The sequence below is a fragment of the Marmota monax genome, unplaced genomic scaffold (assembly GCF_021218885.2).
Source record: "Marmota monax isolate L192 unplaced genomic scaffold, Marmota_monax_Labrador192_F-V1.1 WCK01_AAM20220418_F8-fsc00070, whole genome shotgun sequence".
Classification (NCBI taxonomy): Eukaryota; Metazoa; Chordata; class Mammalia; order Rodentia; family Sciuridae; genus Marmota; species Marmota monax.
This window is the reverse complement of record NW_026692116.1, coordinates 3,623,970-3,643,920: the sequence shown is the minus strand read 5'-3', so window position 1 is coordinate 3,643,920 and position 19,951 is coordinate 3,623,970. Positions and strand designations below refer to the sequence as shown.

Sequence of the window (19,951 nt, the reverse complement as noted above, 5' to 3'; positions counted from 1 at the left end):
ATACAAGAAACAAAAAGTAGATTAGTGATTTCGAACATGTATTTTTTTGTTCTAACAAAAAGTACATTTTATATCATTTGTGAAGGCTTTTATTGGTTTGCTTTAAATCCAGTGGAAAAATCTGTTGAAGGACACATCTCATTCCTTGAGGATACTAGACAAATATGGTGTTACTTAGTATCCAGTTTCTCTACTCACTTCTTATACTATAATTATGATCAAGTCAGATATTGCTAGAGTTATCATTACTAAATATCTGACTTGATCATAATTTATAGAATAATTCTGATTACTCCTATTGTGCTCTAGTCTGGTTATTAAAGAGTCCAAGAATCCATGTTTGTCACTTCCTACTACAGTACTTACTAAAATCTATTTATTTTGGATTAAAATGAATACAGTGGATTATTTTTACATCTTTCTGTAGTCTAAGGGCAAAGTTTTTTTTAAAAAAATAGGACATTCTTTTATATGAACCCTGACATCTTCTATATAAGCAAAAAGAAAATAAATAGTTGGGAAGACTGAATTTTTTTTTTTTTTTTTTTTGAAGTTTGAGGACAAGGTAGAAAGAGACATATTCTCTTTGAAGTATGGAAGCTGGCTAAATATTATCTTATTTTTAAAAAAAAAACATTTAAGATGAACATGCTATAATTACTAATATCACGTGAGGGACAAGAAGAAAACAAAAGCAAAGTTTCATAAAGATTAATTCAAGTAAACGTATCTGCAGTGGAGTAAGAAAATCCTTGCCTCCTTAGCTAAATAAAAGCAGTCAACTTTGCACTAGTGTGTATTTTCAAGCAAATACAAAAGCAAAACTCATTAGCTCTTTAAAAAATACACACATTTAATGTTGGTCTGTTTTAATTCTAAGTAAAGCAATTCCAAAAATACAAACTGAACATCAGAGCCATGTGAACCACCATGATAAAATAAAACAGACATTCACAATAATTACGTCTAAAGACAGTTCAGCTCAATAAATTGTCTTCCAAGTATGTTCAAGAAAGAGTTACTAAAAATACTGCTGGTGTTCAGTTAGAATTCAAGGACTTTGGGGGAAATGAAGTAATATGATACAGGTGGAGTGAATAAGGTTACACGGGATTTACATTTTCCATTACCCCTAGACATAAACAAACATTCAAAAATCAACACAAACTCTGTGTGTTATTCAAAATATTGCAGCTGCAGGAAAGGCAACTTTAAATTAATAGCTAGGGGGAAATCAAGTTTTGGTGGAGGTAAACAGAAGTGACAGTTTTTAATTTGCACTTTTGTAAAGCTCATTTATACCTGGTCAACCAGGAACCAAATGCAGGACAACGCAGTTCTCTGCTTCTTTTGGCTATGTGACGAGAAAAAGTCATCTTTTGAAGATGTTTAAAGAAATAAAGCAACTTTCTTTACAAACAGTCAAATAATCAATTAATGGAATAAATAAGTACTAACCCACATTTTTACCACTCTGTCATCACTACACTTTATATATTTTTCATTTTGGTGGCAAATTCCCCAATTATTAGTCTAAAATCCACCAGCCATTTTGTAAAAGTAAAATGAATAGCCACCAAAATAAGAATATTCTTCTGTTTACTCTTTGGCTAAGAAAGAAAACAAAACAAAACAAAAAGAAACAAGGCAACTCTAACACTGGTGATAAAAGAAACTATTTTCTTTTTTTACACGTAAAATAAAGTTATCAATTTAAATCTTGGTACATTTTATAAAAACAAGAGGTAATGTTGTAAAAAAAAACAGCAGTAGCCTTAGCTGGCAACATACTGTTTGTTAACCCTGTGCAATAAAATACTTTGTTCATACTACACTTATTCAAACATTACTAACAGTTACTACAGACATTTCAGGAATCGTCACGGGACTCCTACAGACTTACTGTTAAAACTGAGAGACATTTACAATCATAATGTGCCATGAAAAATTGAAAACGTTACTTATAAAAGGAGATGTTGATATTATTTGAATTTGTTTTAGGTATGGAACAGCTGAGTTACAAGGACTGAAAGTGAAAAGCATTCTAAAAGCCCATGAACACTGTTGTTCACACCCTTCTTCAGTACACACTAAACTTGTCTGACACATTTCTCTTCATACATAGCAAGCAACAGCACCCAATAAAAGCCTGAGAAGAAATGCTGCTGTGTAAATACTGCAACTATTCCTGAAATAAAGAATTATGGGATATATACTCCAAAGCTGCCCATTCCCATAATTTGTATTGCATAGGTCACATATCCACACACATATATATACACACGTGTATATATATGTACATGCAAAGAATATATTAAGACGACAATGAAGTCTAGTCACAGAGCAATTTACAGGCTCAATATATTTTTTTTTACACTTTGCTTGAAAGAAAATTTCAATATTTTACAGTCTTTCAGTAGGCATTATATACACTGCACTTTATGAAATCTAAAAGGTATTGAAATAAATTTCTTCCAACATTTTGGTAACAAAACAGACAATGTTTCTCCAAAGACTTGTGCTATCTACATGATCTGTTTGCTCTGATAACCACTAATCACAAAAACTGACTCAATGGAATAATTAGAAAAATTATCTAACACCATGCATGGGTTTGAATCAATTTTAATATCCTATCCTAGAAACATTCTACAAATCTTAAGATTTAAAAAATTAAGTCTCTGTTCTGATTTGTAAAAGATATCTTTTTATGACAATATCCATAACATCAACAAGTACATGTTAAGGCTAGTATCATCTTCTTTTGTGATTTTTGTTGTTGTTGTTCTTGTTGTTTTAAGAAAGAGTTAAAAGCCAGACTTCTTTAGGACTTTGAACGATACCTACATAAAATGAGAGTGCAGTGAACATAATGTTCAGTCCTACAGTCAGGATGCAGTTGCTCCTTCCCATTCCACAAGATACTGCACCTTTCCATCAAGTGTCACCCGACGAGCCAAAACTCTGTATTTTTCGCCACATGCTATTCTACCTGCAGCACCAAAATAACTAGTAATGGAGTTTTTCAGATGATTAAGTTGTAACTCCTGATCTGCTAAGTTATTCAGAATCTCTGTGTTGAGTTCCTCAAATTGATAATCTTCTTTGCCTTCATCATCTTTTACAATTTCTGAGTTCTGAGTCTGGAGTGCTCTTCTCGGAAGACGACCTCTTCTTCTCCGCAAATGTGGTATTGCAGCAGGCCAAGATCTTCCTGTGCGAGTTCTTTTTCTGGAGTCAGACAACCTATGTAACAGAAAAGGCCAAAATTGTCTAAGTTTTTAAAACATCCTCTGCCCACAGATGTTCTCTGGTTTTGGGGATCATTCTACTCTTAAGTACACACCCTTGCTTACATAAAAATCAGCCAAACTACAGCAATAAATGACAATCACTTGCTTTCCTTATTTCAGAGTCCAGCACTTTTGTATAGTGTTTCTTCCTAACTAGACACTATTAAGCTTAAAAAAAAAAAAAAGTAAGTTTTAAGCTAGGAGTTCAAGAGGCAAATTCTTATCAAAAGGCTATAAGTCATATATTTTTAATAATCTCATCATCAAAAAAAGCAAAAACAATAAAATAAAAAACTTTTAAAAAATCATCCATTCATTCACTAAAACAAATATTGAAGATCAACTACATAAGACCCTGTTCCATGTGCTTAAATAATAAAATTAGAATAAAGGTGGTTTTAGTGAATTAAGTGAAGGAGTTAAACTATATGTTTGAGATCTTCTTCAAACAAATGCAAGCAATTGATTTTATGATATTATAACAAAAAAGGAGAATACAGCATGACAGCTAAATTCAAAAACTTTACAATAACATTTTTTTTTTTTTAAATTTTTGTACCATGGATTGAACTCTGGGGCAGTTGGCTACTGAGCCACATCCCCAAACCTATTTTGTATTTTATTTAGAGATAGGGTCTCAATGAGTTGCTTAGCACCTCACTTTTGCTGAGACTGGCTCTAAACTCGAGATCCTCCTGTCTCAGCCTCCCGAGCTGCTGGGATTACAGGCATGTGGCATTGCACCCGCTTACAATCACAATTTCCTTTTTTTTTTAATTAAAGATATATTTTTTTTAAATACAGAATATCTTTATTTATTTTTTTTTTAATGAGATGCTGAGGATCAAACCCAGTACCTCACAAGTTCAAGGCAAGCGCTCTACCCCTGAGCTATAACTCCTGCCCCACAATCATAATTTCCTAACAATCCAGCTGTGATATATGCTAAACATGTGACAGTGGACTTAACATTTGATACCCTAAACTGTTTCCTAAAATATAAAATGGAGAACCTATAACTAAAAAATTATTTGAAGAATTAAATTAAAAATTTTATATAAAAAGCTTAGCAGAGTACCTAATTAAAGGGCAAAAAAAAAAAAATACCTCATGCTAGGTATGGTTGCACACACCTGTAATCCCAGTGGCACAGGACACTGAGGCAGGAGGATGCTGAGTTCAAAGTCAGCCTCAGCAACTTAGCAAAGCGCTAAGCAACTCAATGACACTCTGTCTCTAAATAAAATACAAAAAATGGATGGGGGTGTGGCTCAGTGGTTGAATGCCCCCAAGTTGAATCCCTACCCCTTACCAAAACAAAGCTCACATTATCACATTTTAGCTCTTGAATTTAGAATGTTACATTATTTAAAAGATCATTTTTTGAATTGTGAATAAAACTTTAAGAATGTGTAAAACTTGAAAACAAGTAATTCCGACCTCAAGTAGACTTAACTTTTCATATTGATATGATGGTTTTGGAAAAATGTGTCCTTCTAGAGTTGGGTTAAATAAAATTTTAATAAAGGGGACTGATATATTTTTACAATTCCAAATTTAAAATCCTTTAATTGACAAGGCTTATCAGTATCTGATAAATCAGACACGATTCGAATTATTTTTAAAAAAATCAGCAAGACACTTTTGTTAACAGCAACATTAAAAGGCCTAAGAGAAAGGGCACAGTCTCTAAATCCTTCTATCAACTGCCTCTGAAAGACAGACTATTCAATCACCACTGGGGTAGGGGTGGGGTGGGGTGGGGGTGGGGTGTGCACATCCAAGAGAAAATTGTTACAGAATAAAAACATAAAATGGCTACCCATAATGCCTGGAAATGCTAGACGAGGTAGTTTCTTTTGCACTGGAAGCACCCGTGAAATCCACATCTGAGGTATTAGAAGAATGTGCAGGACCCTCAGTTCTCCTGAGACAAAAGAATTTAAATGGTATAACAACTATATTACATAACAATAGAAATACTAATCACCCCCCAAAACTTTTTTTCCCTAAGAAAGAAGAAAATAACTTTCTATTTACCCTATAGAACAAGGTAAATCCAAGGTAGGACTCTCTGTAACTGATTCCTTATCCTGGAAAAGAAAAAATATATACTTAAAGCATAAGTCTACAGTAAGTAAAAACATTAGCTTCTTAGTAATTTCATTCATTCTTCCTCTCTGAGAATATATATCAAAATAAACTCTTACCAATGGTGGCTCAGCAGTTTTTTGAATCATTTTTCTTGTGTATGGGCCAGGAGGACGACCTACAGATTTTTTCTTTCCTTTTTTTTCTATTCCATTGCTTACTTCTCTGAAACAGAAAACCATTATGTATTTAATCTCTGCATAAAGGAAACAAAAATAGTTTTACACATGTATTTAAATATATACAGATTTTACTTTTATATTAATGTCAACAAAAACTATATTAAATGTAAACTGGATCTACTAGTTTATAGGTATAGATAATACATTCTAATTTTAAATAAATATTTCTTAACTTGAGATTATGAAAGGTTTACAGTAAGAAAGGTTTAAGGAAAAAAAATGTTCTCTTTAGTTCTGGAATATACATAGCACCTAAAGATTTAAAAAACAACAACCAACCGAACAACCATACTGGATAAGAGAGATTTCAAATGTTTTTAAAAGTTTAATTAATTGGTTTAGATTGTTCCTACTTGAGGCATTTTTTGAGATATTACTTCTAAAAATTACTGAAATTGGTAGTTAACCTTAGTAACTATGTTAAAATTATAGTAGCTATCAATACAGATTTTTTTTTTTCCCCTTGAATGACACTATCAGAAAGAGGATGAAGCCTAGACTGGCAGAATGTAAAGGAGAAAGGAATAAAGAATCCTTCATTGAATGGCAATGAATGGCAGGGAGCCATTCATAGGGTAAACTTAAGATTTGGAAAATCATTATTGAAAGACAAAGACAAATATTAAGCAAAATAAAGCAGAAAGTACAGTAGCCAAGGACATATCTAATAGAAGGGAAGAAGAAGCAAATAGCAATATACAGAACATGTATTTCATTTACTTAACAAAAAATAACTATTATGGAAAGAAGATATTAGATGACAGGAATACAAAGATGTTACTGGTGCAAAGGGGTTCATAATAATAATTAGAAGTTAACAAATATTTATACAAGCAAGCTAATAAAATGGGGTACTGTGAGAAAGTTACCCAGGAAAATTCAATTATGGAAAAAGGGAAAATGAAAAATACTATATAATAATAAGTTAGGAAGAGTCAAAAAAGGGTCGGGGAGGAAAACCCTATCCCACAAGATGCCAAACTAAGGTCAGGGAATAAAAAGAAAGTATGAGGAAGGAAAAAGTGGGGGGGAAAGAAGAACAAAGCAGAACTAGATATAATCAAAAGTTTCAAGGATAAGATGGATGAAATTCTTTTTTAAAAAAATAACATTTATAAAGGACCACTGTACTTAAGAAAATACTCTCATACTAAAAGGATCAATCCATACATAGGGTCCAGAAGAAACTGAGGACACATTTGAAGAAAGTTGAATCCTTATGTAGTAGCACCAAATGATCTGATAGGTGAGCTGCTATTGATGGAACATCGTATCAAAATCATCATAGCAATGAGAAAGAAAATTTGTGGATTTTTTTTCCTAATTCATAATATGGACAACTACTAGAAAAAGATTAAAGTGATGGCATTTAAAAGTGATAGGAATAGTAAGCATTTTTTTCCTTCTTGAAAGAAACCTTACAGTCTTATCTGCTTTATTACAAACTTCAAATTGCTATGATACATCACCAACATTTTGTAATTACATTTTCTTACTCTCCAAGATGACTATTTTATTTACTCTTTAGGTTGTCCTCTCTGTGTAACTCTGATCTATAATTTTTACTTCATATTCCACTAAGAAAACAGAAGCTACCAACTTGTTTTTAGTCATCTTCCAACTTTCCAATGTGTAATACAACCAGTATCTATCTATACTCATCTTCTTTTTCACCACATTTCAACAGAAAGGTGTTTCTCCTTCTATCAAAGCCATATCCCATTGATGCTCTAGATCCCTTTCTCAAAGGTGCTACAATATCTTCAATTAGTTCCACTCTCTCCTATACCAATATCCTCTTCTCCACTGGATCATTCCTATTAGTGTAAAGAAAGAGATTCTAATTATCTCCCATCAATTAAAAAAAAAAAAAAAAATATATATATATATATACACACACACACACACACACACACACACACACACTATTTCCCATCCCTCCCCTCTTTGGCTGCTATTCCATTTGTCTTCTTCAGTTCACAGTAAAAACTGTCTGAGCCTTGATGACATTTACCCCTTCCACTTTCTCCACTGTCATTCAGAATTCTTAAAGGTAGTTTCCTTCCGCCACTTCCTTTATTATCATTATTCTGAATCTTCTTATGTTCCTCATGTGTAGAAGCCCAGTTTTGACATGTAAATTTGGAACTGCTAAAATCAGTAACATTTCTGGCTTGTATCTTTACTACTCCAAATAAATTATTTTTGATACAAAATGTTATTCAATAAGCATTTTTCTCTCATCTTAATCCACCTCTCACCATCATCCAATACAGCTTAATATATTAATTTTTCTTGAAACACTCTATTTCTTTTAGTTTTTATAACACTGAAATTTTCTGGTTTTCTCCAAACTCACTGATCATTCTTTTTTGTTTATTTTACCTCTCCAAATTTATAAATGATGCCACTATTCTGAGTCACATTCTCTGCTCCACTTGTTTCCTAGATAATTTCATGCATTCTCATGGCTTTCTTTATAAATCACATTCCAAATTTATACAACCTGCCCTGGGCTCTCCTAAAAGCTCTTGACTCACATATCTAATTGCCTAAGTGTCACACCACCATTTAAATGTCCTTCATAAGAATTTCACTCAATGAGTATAAAACAGAAAAGTGCTTCATTCACTTTGCCAAAATAATATTTTTCCATATCCTGTTAATAGACACCACCACCCATGAGTAGCTAGATTCAGAAATCATTTAATCATTTCCTCCCTTTCTCTCATGAATTTAATTAACAGCAAGTTCAATCAATTCTGCCTTGAAAAGAGATCTCAAATCTTTTCTCTCCATTTGATTGTTACCACCTATTCTATTTCTCACCCAAACAACTCCAAAAGTATTTTCTCTTCCATGTTTTTATCTCTATACAATGCATTCTCAAAAGCATATCCAAAGAAATTCTGATAATTAAATCTGCTTATATCCCTTAAATGGATCCTCGGTGTTCTTAGAAAATAACCCAAAGTCTTCTTGAGACTTACAAGACGAAGACCAACCCAATCTTCCCAAAATCTAATACAACTCCCTGATAATGCCATACTAGACTTCTGTGAGTTCCTAGAATGTCTCATGGCCTTTATGCTTGTTATAGAGTGCTTTTCCCTTTATTCTTCATATTTTTAGATCATTCTTATTCTTCCCCATTCTTACTAAGCCTAAACCTTAATACTGTCTTAAATAGTCCTTCCTTAAGTCTCCCTTTTAAAGTACAAAGACCCCATTTCTTCTGATCCTACTAAAGTCTAAAATAGTGTGCAATTTCTTTAAATAGCACTAGCATGATCAGTAAATATTTTACTGTTATTACCTTTTTTTCCCCATATAATATAAAGCCCACCAGGGCAGAAGGAAAATCTGTCTTGTTGTGTTTTCCCAGCACTTATATAATCAGGCATTTGGTAAATGTGCTGAATGAATGAATGAATAAAAATAAATGAACAAACAAATGAACAGGCCAGTAATTTAAGCTGTTTGCTAGCAAAATCAACAGGGTCTATTCCTTGAGGCCAAAGGTCTAAAATAAACAAACATACATAAATCTAGTATCAACTCTTCATACCTTGTCTAAGAAAGAAATTATGGACAGGGGAAAAAAATAATAAATCAAGGTAACTGCCACTTGTACTTTCAAATATACTAATGAAACTAAATAACATACATTTTTAGTTAAAACATAAGCTAAAGAGAAAAACTAAGCCACAGATCAACTTTTACCTTGAATCAGATATAGGTTTGGATGCCTTTCTGCCTTTAATTTTAAATTCATGGGATGTTCCTTCAGGTTCTTTCTCTGCTTTGAAAGCCACATTTGGTGGCACAGGAGGAACACGAATTCGCAACCCAAACAAATGCTTCTTCTTCTTTATTTCTTTCCCAGACATAAACCTAAATTTTTAAAAAAATTAACTAAAATTTTAAAAACTGAACACATATACATGGCAGACCCTAACTTTTTAACTTTCAGATATAAGGTCCTTAGACACAAAAGCCCACCAATACTACAAAAACTCCTTTTTACCCTTTGCTTTCCTTGATAACTATCTGCCTCAGAGCCAGTCCACAATAGGATAGCATGGGAGAAAAGATAGGACTATAAGGGAGAAAAGGAGATGTCCACTTTTAAAAACAGGGCGTGAAGGGCAGGCATGGTGGAGCGCGCCTAAGGCCCAGTACTTAGGAAGCTGAGGTAGGAGGATCACTTGAGCATAGGAGTTTGACACTAGATGGGGCAATATAATGAGACCGCAACTCAAAGAAAAAAGAAAAAGGGGGAGAAGTGTATGTGTAAGTTCCTAAAGCAAGGAAGATGAACACAAAATATTATCTTTTTTAGTCCCAATAAATTTTTCCACATTTTAGTGTCACCTACTAGAAAAAACAAAATCTCTAAGTGTTTAGGAAAAGAAGAAATCTATTTCAGAATAAATGTGCAAAGAGAGGAAATCTGGTCAGGAATAATGAGTGACCACATTGGGAAAGATAATTCTAAAGGTGCCCAAAATAAAAGGAGTGTCGACATTCAGTGTCACATCTGAAGTTGGAAAAACTTAGAGCAGAGAAAAAAAAAATTTTTTTTTTTAAGTGGAGTGTGGACTTGGGCCTCTGAAAAATATGTTCCCTAGCCCTTGTCTTTAGTCTTTGGGATTCCTATTTCCAAATACCTTCAACTACTTCAAACCTCCCTGGCTACAAGAATCTCTCTCTGGCAATTGGGCATGTTCTTCCACTTTAATACAGGAATGAGAAGCCCCCATTTCAACCACAATAAGAACAGCTGTGTTTCTGGCACCCTAAGTTCAGAATTCACTGTCCCACAGAATATTTTTACCTGTACAATAATTGCTCAGGTACCCTTATGTCTTTCCAACTACTCTAAAGCTCTAGCCACTAAAAATTAAAACATTATTTAATGAGGAAATGCTGTCAGGTATATTTCTTTTTGCTTTAGTATATATACCTTTCTAATATAAACTATGAAAAAGCAATTCTGATGCTGTCATGTTTAACACAGCAACTTGTTTGAAACAAGAATTTTATAATGTTATTCAATAGTTTTGAGTCAGCACACATAAAATTCCTATGGCATTTTGAAATATTTTCAGGAAATATAGATATGCTGGTTTTTAAAAAAGGAAGGTGATCTATACAAGAATATATCAAATAATGTCAATTATTATAGACCACTCATACCAGTAATATTCTTTTCTATAAGTAATTTTAAAACCAGAGATCTTAATCCTTTAAAAACCTTATATTCTCTATAAAATCTTCCCCTATGTTTTGCATATTCTTACCTGCTAGCAAGATTTTATTTTACTTGCAGTAGACTGCACTGTAGAAGTAAGCTACTACTGAATATGCTTTTTCAACAGAATGGACCAAATTCCCCCCCCCCTGGAAGATACTGATATGCCTCCCTCCTACCATTCCCAAAAGAAGGCTTACTCTTCCTTCTCCAACCCTCAGGAATTTCTACTTTACTCTGACCAAAAGAGATTTAGGACATCAAAAGTTTTAAATGGTATTCTAGATACCAATCCCACAATTCTTAAACAACGCCATAATTCCTTATACTTACTAACTGTCTCCCTCATAGGGTTACATAAAACAAATCAACTTACATGGTCTTGTAATCATTTAATGCCTCCAGAACATGCTCATATCTTTCAGATTTTGGTGTGTCTGCCAGCTGTGAAGTATCAAGAAACAATTTAACGCACTACAATTTCATCAGTTAGTAATATACAGGTACTAGATAGAGGCAATATGAAGAAGAGGAAAAGTACATTGACTAGTAGTCTGAAGACCTAAATTCTAATTCCAGGTGCTCACTGACTATGTGATCTACTCAGGGTCATTTAGTCTCTCCAGGCTTATTTTCTCAACTACAAAAAGTAGAGTTTAATTATTAGTTCATTATATGGATAAAATGATGTCTGTGAAAGAACTGAAAACTATGAACACTAATAAAAATGGGACCTTGGTATTAGTTATCACTCAATTTTTAAAATTCTATAACCTGGGGGGGAAATACATTAGAATTATTTTAATATATAACATAATATAAAGGGGTCTAAAAAGTAATGAGAAACACTTCATTTCCCAATACCTCCAATATGATCATAAGTAGAAAAAAATGTGAAATGGGGGGCAGTGTTTCATAACAATTATAGACTTTAAATGGCCCTAAATGCTTAGCAATTTTTCATCATAAACCATTTTAACTAAATATCCAATTCTATAAAATATTCTATATTGTTCCAATAACAATTTTCCCCAGAGACTTTTCCACCTCTTCTTCAAAGTTTAAAGACTGGGACCTATTAACAAAAAAATGTTAAGTTATAAACAAAGTATCACAGTTGGCATTTAAACTATAGCCAACTTTACCAGCTGACTATCAAACCTTAGAATTGTTTTAAATGAAAGAGCAAATAAATCTGCCTAAAATAATACTGGAGACTTAAAAACTATCTATTCCAACTCTTTAACAGATGAGTTAATAAATATAAAGGTTAAAAGAACTGTTCAAATTCCCTTGGCTAGTTAGGGAGAGAGCTAAAGCCTCAACCCAAATGACTTTCAAGTCCATTCTTCCAACACTGACTGAAATCCCACTATGTGCCACTCTGATTGATGCTAAAAACAAAAAAATACATGAACAAGCTCAGATCATCATACCATCTCCTCCTACTGTAATTTATGAGATGTCCAATAATAGAAAATTTCTTCTGTTTTCAGTGCTGAAAATTGAATCCAGGCCCACACACATACTAAGCATGTGCTCTACCACTAAGCTATACCCCCAGCCCAAGAATTTCTATTTACAGAAGAATGAAAAAAATCATACTTTATAAAGCTTAAACTCTAGATCTAATTCAGCCTCCCACCAAAAGTGCAATCTCTTTTTATAAGAGAGCTAGTCATTCAATCTTAGCTTTATTATTACCATTGATAAAAGCTGATACACAGGGTTAGGGGTCCAGTTCAATGGTAGAGCACTTGCAGGTGCAAGGCTCAAGTTTAATCCCCAGTACCACAAAAGAGAGGGAGGAAAGGAAGAAAGACAGGAGAGAAAATTACAGGGGTAGGGGGTGAGGAAGGCAGGCAGGTAGGCAGAGAAAGGCTGATACACCTACTAATGAAGTCTATTCCATATGTAAGCAAAATCTCCCTTGAAGTTTTCTATTCCCTCTTTAGCAAGACAGCCGTTCAAATATTTGAAATCAGTTATCATGCCTAAGTATTGGATTAGGGTAAAGTTTTTATCTTCTTCCTGTTCCCCACTCACCACCACAAATCTAAGATCAAATTGGAACTACTATCAAGTATCCTCTGTACTGTTTGTGTTTATGCCTAAAAACAGTACTTTATAACTGTTAATTTTTGTTTTTAACTCTAATTATTCCAGAGGATCTTTTCTCTGGATTCTGACACCTTTCTTGAATTGAGGGTACAAACAGAGAATCCCTATGGCCTTCCATTACAGTCTTCCTCAAGAATATCTAAGTCATTGATTTTGTTACTGTTTTTCAACAAGTTGCCCATTAATTTCCACTTTAATTAGTTCACATTTCAAAATCTTATCTAAGATCACGTTATACTACGTCTATGCCATGCCCACAGAATTTGACAAATATTCCTAATCATATCAACAAAGAAACTAGGGTATTTAACACACTTTATTCTAATAGGGGTTTTTTTATTGCTTTTTTTAAATCTTCACAAGTCATATATCTGATATATGCAATTTTGTTAAGAATCAACAACAAAACTGAGTTTCTAGTTGTTGAAAACCTCTTATTTTTTGAAAATCACAAGAACTCCCTTTTCTTTTGGTACTTATTTCCTATGGTTTCTCAAAAGTTTTATAGAACTAAATAATTATTTTGCATAGGACTATATATTTTACTCACATAAGGACCAGATGTTCCCTTTGTGTGCTTTGCAAACTAAAAATGTAACTTAATAGTATAAATCGTATCAAATGTAGTTGAAAAGTATCATATTCATATGATCAAAGTTGGTAACATATCTCCAAAACAGAAATCTTCTTGCTCCAACCTTTCTACACTTACCTCATACTATACTTTTATTTTCAGTTTTATACATTTCTATACAAACTTACATGCTATTACTAACTCTTCATTTCAATAAAATACAACCCTCCATTACTAATGCTGAATTCTATACCACCTAGGCTTATACATGCCAACAGTTTATTTTCCAACTTATATACTAATAAATAACATTCTGTGTCCCAAGTATTGCTATTAATCAGATTTCTTGTTATTTTTCACTTTAAAATATTTTACTACCTTAATTATACTAAACATTTCTCTCGCAAAATATTTCTACCATGGTATTTCACTGAGTTTCATTTATGCTTTTCTCCCTACCTCCCTCAAAAGTTTAAGACAGCATATGTATTTTTCTACTATCAACCTTAGGGTTTTTAAATTTAAGACCACAGTTAATGTAAAGTATGTTATTAAAGAATCAAAGATTGGGGCCAGGGTTATGGCTCAGTGGTAGATTACTTGCATAGAAGACATGAGGCACTGGGTTCGATCCCCAGCACCACATAAAAATTAAAAAAATAAATAAATAAATAAAAATTTTTAAAGGGCTGGAGGTGGGCTCGGGTGGTGGCTCAGTGGTAGAGTGCTTACCTAGCATGTGTGAGGCGGCACTGGGTTCAATTTTAAGCACCACATATAATCAAGTAAATAAAATAAGGTCCTTCAACAACTAAAAACAAAATTAAAGGAAGGAGGACTGGAAGTAGGTCTCAGTGGTAGAGCACTCCTGGGTTAAATTCCCAGTATCACCAAAATAATAATAATAATAATAATAATACAATTGACAAGAGGTAAATCCAAAAAAGTACCAACATCTCTTTTTAAACTGGACTTGGTGGCACATGCCTATAATCCCAGCAGCTTGGGAGACCGAAGAAGGAGGATCCTGAATTCAAAACCAGTCTTAGCAATGGCAAGGTGTTAAGCAATTCAGTGAGATCCTGTCTCTAAGTAAAATACAAAATAGGGCTGGGAGTGTGACTCAGTGGTCAAATGCCCCTGAGTTCAATCCCAGGCACACACTTCCCATCTCCTTTTAAACTCCTCAAAGCAATCTAATACAACAGTGACACTTCATTTTAAATAAGAAATCCTTATTGTGGTCTCAAATGGTAGATTTTTACATTAAAAAGAAAACATTTCAAAATACTGTAGCTACTTACATTACTACACTCAGTCTATATGATAATCATTAAAAAACCAAATCTCAAAGATGTACAAAAACTATGTAAGGATTGGGGCTGGGGTTTTTGGCACAGCAGTGGAGCGCTTGCCTCACACATGTGAAGCACTGGGTTCGATCCTCGGCACCACATAAAAATAAATTTAAAAAATAAAGATATTTTTAAAAAAACTACATAAGGAAATATGATATTAAAATATCACTATCTTCTAACATGGTTTTAAAAGTTTTTTGCTTCCCTTCACAGCAACCCTATAAAACTAACAACAGAAAAGATATGATACATGAGAGTCAAATACGCCTTTCAATATGAAAGGATTACCTACAAACAAGTTTAACTTCGAAACTTTTTTTTTTTTTAAATTAAAAGAAGTCACAGCTTTGAGTGATAATAATGTGTCAATGCAGGTTCATCAATTTCAACTAATGTACTACTTTGGTGGGGGATACTGGCAATGAAGGAGGCAATGTTATATGTAGGAGAAGTGGAGGAGTGTACCCTCCTCTCAATTTTGCTGTGAACCTAAATCTCCTCTAAAAATAGCCTTTAATATAAAAGAGGGGCTGGGGATGTTGTTCAGTGGTAGAGTGCTTATTTAGCATGTACAAGGCCTTCCATTCAATGCCCAGTATCACAAAAAATAAATAGACAAGAATACAGTATTTCCTTCATGACAATGACAATCCAAAAAAATAAATAAATAAATAAAAGAAGAAGAAAGCACAATACACTAAACAGAATACAACCAATTCAATATAAAATTACAGCAAGTAATTACAGAGGTATGTTATATAAATAACAAATACCATTATAGTTCATCTAGTGTCATTATATATTAAATTAGGTTTGAATTCAAAGCTCAGCAATGGTAAATATGGATTCGGTTCCTCTCTGTGATTAGGGACAAAATGTACATTCCTAGCCAAAATGTCACAAAAGTAATTTTTTTTTAATAAACTTTACCATATGAATGTCAATAAGCTTGATTCTTTTTTTTTTTTTTTTAGCATTTTTTAAAACTGTTGATGGACCTTTATTTTATTTATTCATATGAGATGCTGAGAATTGAACCCAGTGCCTCACACATGCTAGGCAAGTGCTCTTATCGCTGAGCCACAACCCCAGCCCATAATCTAACTTTTTAACATTATCACAAGATGTCTTTCTTTCATCTAAGCAAAGGGAGGAAACTCCACATTTAAGAGAGAATAGAAATCATAACACTTCTGCTGTATTTTATCTCATTTTTGAAGAGAAACTTCTAAAGCAATATAATCTATACTATGTATAATAAAAATTGATGTTCAAAATGACTCTTGAAAACTCCAAGGTACTAAATTACAAAATATTACATTTAGTATATACTATTTCCTATGTCTTGAAAATAGTTCATGGAATTTTATGGAAAAAATTTTGATAAACCTTAAGTTAGATCAGTAACAAAATTCAATTTGCAATTCAATTCCAATGAAACAAGGTCTTCTTATTCAAATAAGTCCATCTTTGTTTCATATTTAAAAGTAAACTAAATGAAACACTGAAAAACATAGATAAGCAAAAAATTTATAATTTCATTACTAAAATATCACCCTAAAATCTAGTTGTAATTACAATAAAAAAATGTAAAAGACTGAGAATTAAAAACCTGAATGTCAATTATCAATAATTAGTCTGTTGATGAGACAACTCAACTAAAAAGTATTTTCTTATTTTAACTCCAAGAAAGCAGTGAGGAATGATTAAAGTCCTTAAGTGGCAACCATTCTTTGAAAAGTTAAATCTGGGACTGGAGTTGTGGCTCAGCAGTAAAGCACTAGCCTGTAGAAGGCGAGGCCTTAGCCTTGATCTTTGGAACCACATAAAAATTAATTAATTAATTAATTAAAGATATTGTATCCAACTACAATTTTTATATATATATATATATATATATATATATATTTTTTTTTTTTTAAGTTAAATTTACTTTTTTCTCCTTTATTTTTCTTTTTTTCCCTGACAACACTGGGGCTTGAATCTTCAATCTCATGCTAAGGAAAGTGTTCTATCACTGGGCTACATCCCCAGCCCTTCTTTTTCTAAGACACTACTATATAGGCTATAGATAATAAAAACATTTACTTGCTAAAGTAAAATTTTACTGTGGATCAGAAAATTTAATTGAAGATGGCACACCAGGTATACAGATGTATCTGTATATGAAGCACTGAAAGTATCATGCCTAGAAAGGAAGAATTTTAAAATGAATGCATTGGAGCACTAAATATTAAGATGACTATAAAGAACACTATAGTTACTATTAGTGCCTTACTTTTTTTTTCTCTCATTAAACTAGTCAGTTTATTGAAATTCAAATTTATAAATCACAACATTCAAACTTCATTAAAAATTATCTAACACTTGAAACCGTTCTATCATTCTATCAATAGAATTTCAGTAATCCTATATTTTAATACTTAAGTACTGTTATTTGTTTTATTTTATGTAGCTAATATACCAACTAAATAAATGTAAATTATGCTCTAATGGCCCCCAAAACCTCAAAAACCCCAAATACCATGTATATGAGTTTTATAAACTTTCACTTACCTAAAACTAATAGAAGAAATTCTCCCTAAATTCCAAATCAACTTACAATTTTTATCTCAAAGTATGCATAATTAAAATGTACATCTGATTCTATATATTATGAAACAAATTTTTTAGTTTTCAACCAAGAGTAGTTAATAATATGTATTTTAATAAATCTAAATAAATGCTAAAAATAAGGTAAATTTTTCTAATTTCTTCCCTCTTTGTGCTAGTCTATAGTTCCAAAATCTTTTTCAATGAACATGCACTACTTTATATTCCTTTGTTTGTTTTTTTTAGAAAAATTCTTTGTAAAGCCAGTGTAAATAATTATGCTTCACAAATGAGAAGCAAAACAAGATTTTCAGAATGAGGAGGGACAATCTCCAACTCAGGCAGCTTCACTCTATAACTCATCATTCTAATCCTGTTATCTGATCTCACCATTCCTGGAAGTCAGAAATATATGAGTACCAACAAGAAAGGAAAGAAGAAAGCTGCTTACATCTCTTAGAAGAAAAGGAGGTGAAACCATGAGTGAGACACCCAATACAAAGAATTTCTCCCACCCTTCTATCTTTATAATGATTCTCACTTTAGAATACAGAAGAATCAAATAATTTACTTCCTCCATCTATAATTTTCCAGAGTCAACAGGCAATAAATAAACATAGAAGGATGAGAAAGCTGGTCCTGATATCCCTATCAAATTTATTCCTCCCCAGAACTAAAAATAAAAATTCTACTTTGGTCGTATGACTTGTTTCTTAGATTGTTGTTGTTGTTGTTGTTTTAAACAATAACAAAACAAAACAGAAAAAACATCAAGTAGCTAATGAAGTTAGCTCTAAGGTCACCTACCTCTCCAGGGTGCAATCTATCCCAGTTTTCATTAATGTATGTCATAAGCTCAAGTTCAGAATCAAAGTATTTCTTCTTGTGAATAACACTTAGGTTGTAAAGGCATAGGTGTGCTATATCTACCCTGGAATCAAAAAATAATCAAAATATACAAAAACAAGGTTTTTGGTTATTAAAAAATTAGTTTCTTTACAAAATCAGTAATTAATCCAAAGTAAATTATTCAGATGGATAGAGGGTCAATGTCCTAAGTCATATTCATAATACAATAAATCATTACATATGAAAAAGCTGGAAAACATTAGCAAAATATTAACTTATTATGAATAGTAATTATAAACTAAAAGATACCTGAATTACTTCTTAAAATGCATTCAAAGAGGATCTGAATTTAGGAGAAAATAATTTACAATCAAGATTTTTGTATTTTTAATACTACATAGAAACTATAGAACAGACCATACTTTATCAGGCTTTACTTTATCTAATTCATGAGTTAAATTCTATCTGTTCCTAAATTATGTAAAAGATAATAAAAATACTTATAAATACTTATTTTAAGTATTTTATTACTAAATCTATAAAACTAATCACACCACACATTCTGTATAGAATTACTGTAGAGAAACTCATGTTTGTTTAACCTACGTATCTTCTACTATATGCTATTCTAAAGGCACAAATGAACTGGAACTATGAATAAGATTTAAAATACGTTTGAAAACTACATTTATGCCATTCTACAACAAACAGCCTTATTAATTTAGCAATAAAAGTGGATAATAATTAGTGAAGATGGCTTAAAGATAAATAAAAGAAATAAAGCCAGGTATAAGGAACAAAGTTTTATTTAAGCAAGTACACAGACACAGAACTTTCATCTTGGAGATCTAATAATATAGCTCCTTTTTTCTTAACAGAAATATCCATTCTTACCACTGTAATGGTAGACGTTTGAGGTATTCTGGTCCAGAACTGCAGACAGAGCAAATAAATGTATAAAACCTAAGGAAAAAAATTTTATTATGTCATCAAGGATATAAATACAGGCAAATAGTCAGCAAATGAAGATCCTACAGTGAATGTAAGGACTCACACCCAAAACAAAAGGTAATTTCAATAATGAGGCTAAGATTTAAGGAATTTCTTTTCAAATAACAAAGTAGTTAGGGAGAAGGACTCTAACTATTAGAGTCCTTTGACATTCCCAAAGATTCATATGTACCATAATTTACTAATGCTTGTGTGTGTTAGGAACTTGGTGGCTGCCCCTATATACATTGTACCATCCAATGCTCAAAATAACCTAGTAAGATATGCCCAAAGGAGACATGCTGACCTTCTTAAAGTCAAAAAGATGGTAATAGCTGCATAAGCCAAGGTTGAAACCCAAATTTAGTGCTCTATCTTTAATTTTACCTCCTAGAACTCACTCTGTTCTTCCACATAATACTCAATATAGAAAGTATCTGCTTTTAGAAATTCTTTAAGGTATAAATTGTGTCTGTGATATGATTGATGTATGTACATTCCATGTATGTATTATATGTCAAAATACATTCTGCTATCATGTATGACTAAAAAAATAAATTGTATGGTCAAAAAAAAAACATAGAAAA

The 19,951-nt window shown here is 32.3% G+C and overlaps 1 protein-coding gene across 5 annotated transcripts in view; it reads right to left on the bottom strand.

Annotated features, from left to right (window-relative positions):
- Nucleotides 1–833: 833 nt before the first annotated feature.
- Mtf2 (metal response element binding transcription factor 2) overlaps nucleotides 834–19,951 on the bottom strand; it is a 61,255-nt gene continuing 42,137 nt past the window's right edge. For all 5 annotated transcript variants that reach the window (XM_046461957.2, XM_058585274.1, XM_058585277.1 and 2 more), the window contains 8 exons: nucleotides 19,269–19,337; nucleotides 18,333–18,456; nucleotides 11,257–11,324; nucleotides 9,350–9,520; nucleotides 5,504–5,609; nucleotides 5,334–5,386; nucleotides 5,116–5,220; nucleotides 834–3,246 (listed from right to left, as the gene is read on the bottom strand). In XM_046461957.2, the coding sequence (XP_046317913.1) occupies nucleotides 2,889–3,246; nucleotides 5,116–5,220; nucleotides 5,334–5,386; nucleotides 5,504–5,609; nucleotides 9,350–9,520; nucleotides 11,257–11,324; nucleotides 18,333–18,456; nucleotides 19,269–19,337 (1,054 nt within the window). In that variant the 3' untranslated portion in view covers nucleotides 834–2,888. The remainder of the gene's footprint in view (nucleotides 3,247–5,115; nucleotides 5,221–5,333; nucleotides 5,387–5,503; nucleotides 5,610–9,349; nucleotides 9,521–11,256; nucleotides 11,325–18,332; nucleotides 18,457–19,268; nucleotides 19,338–19,951) is intronic.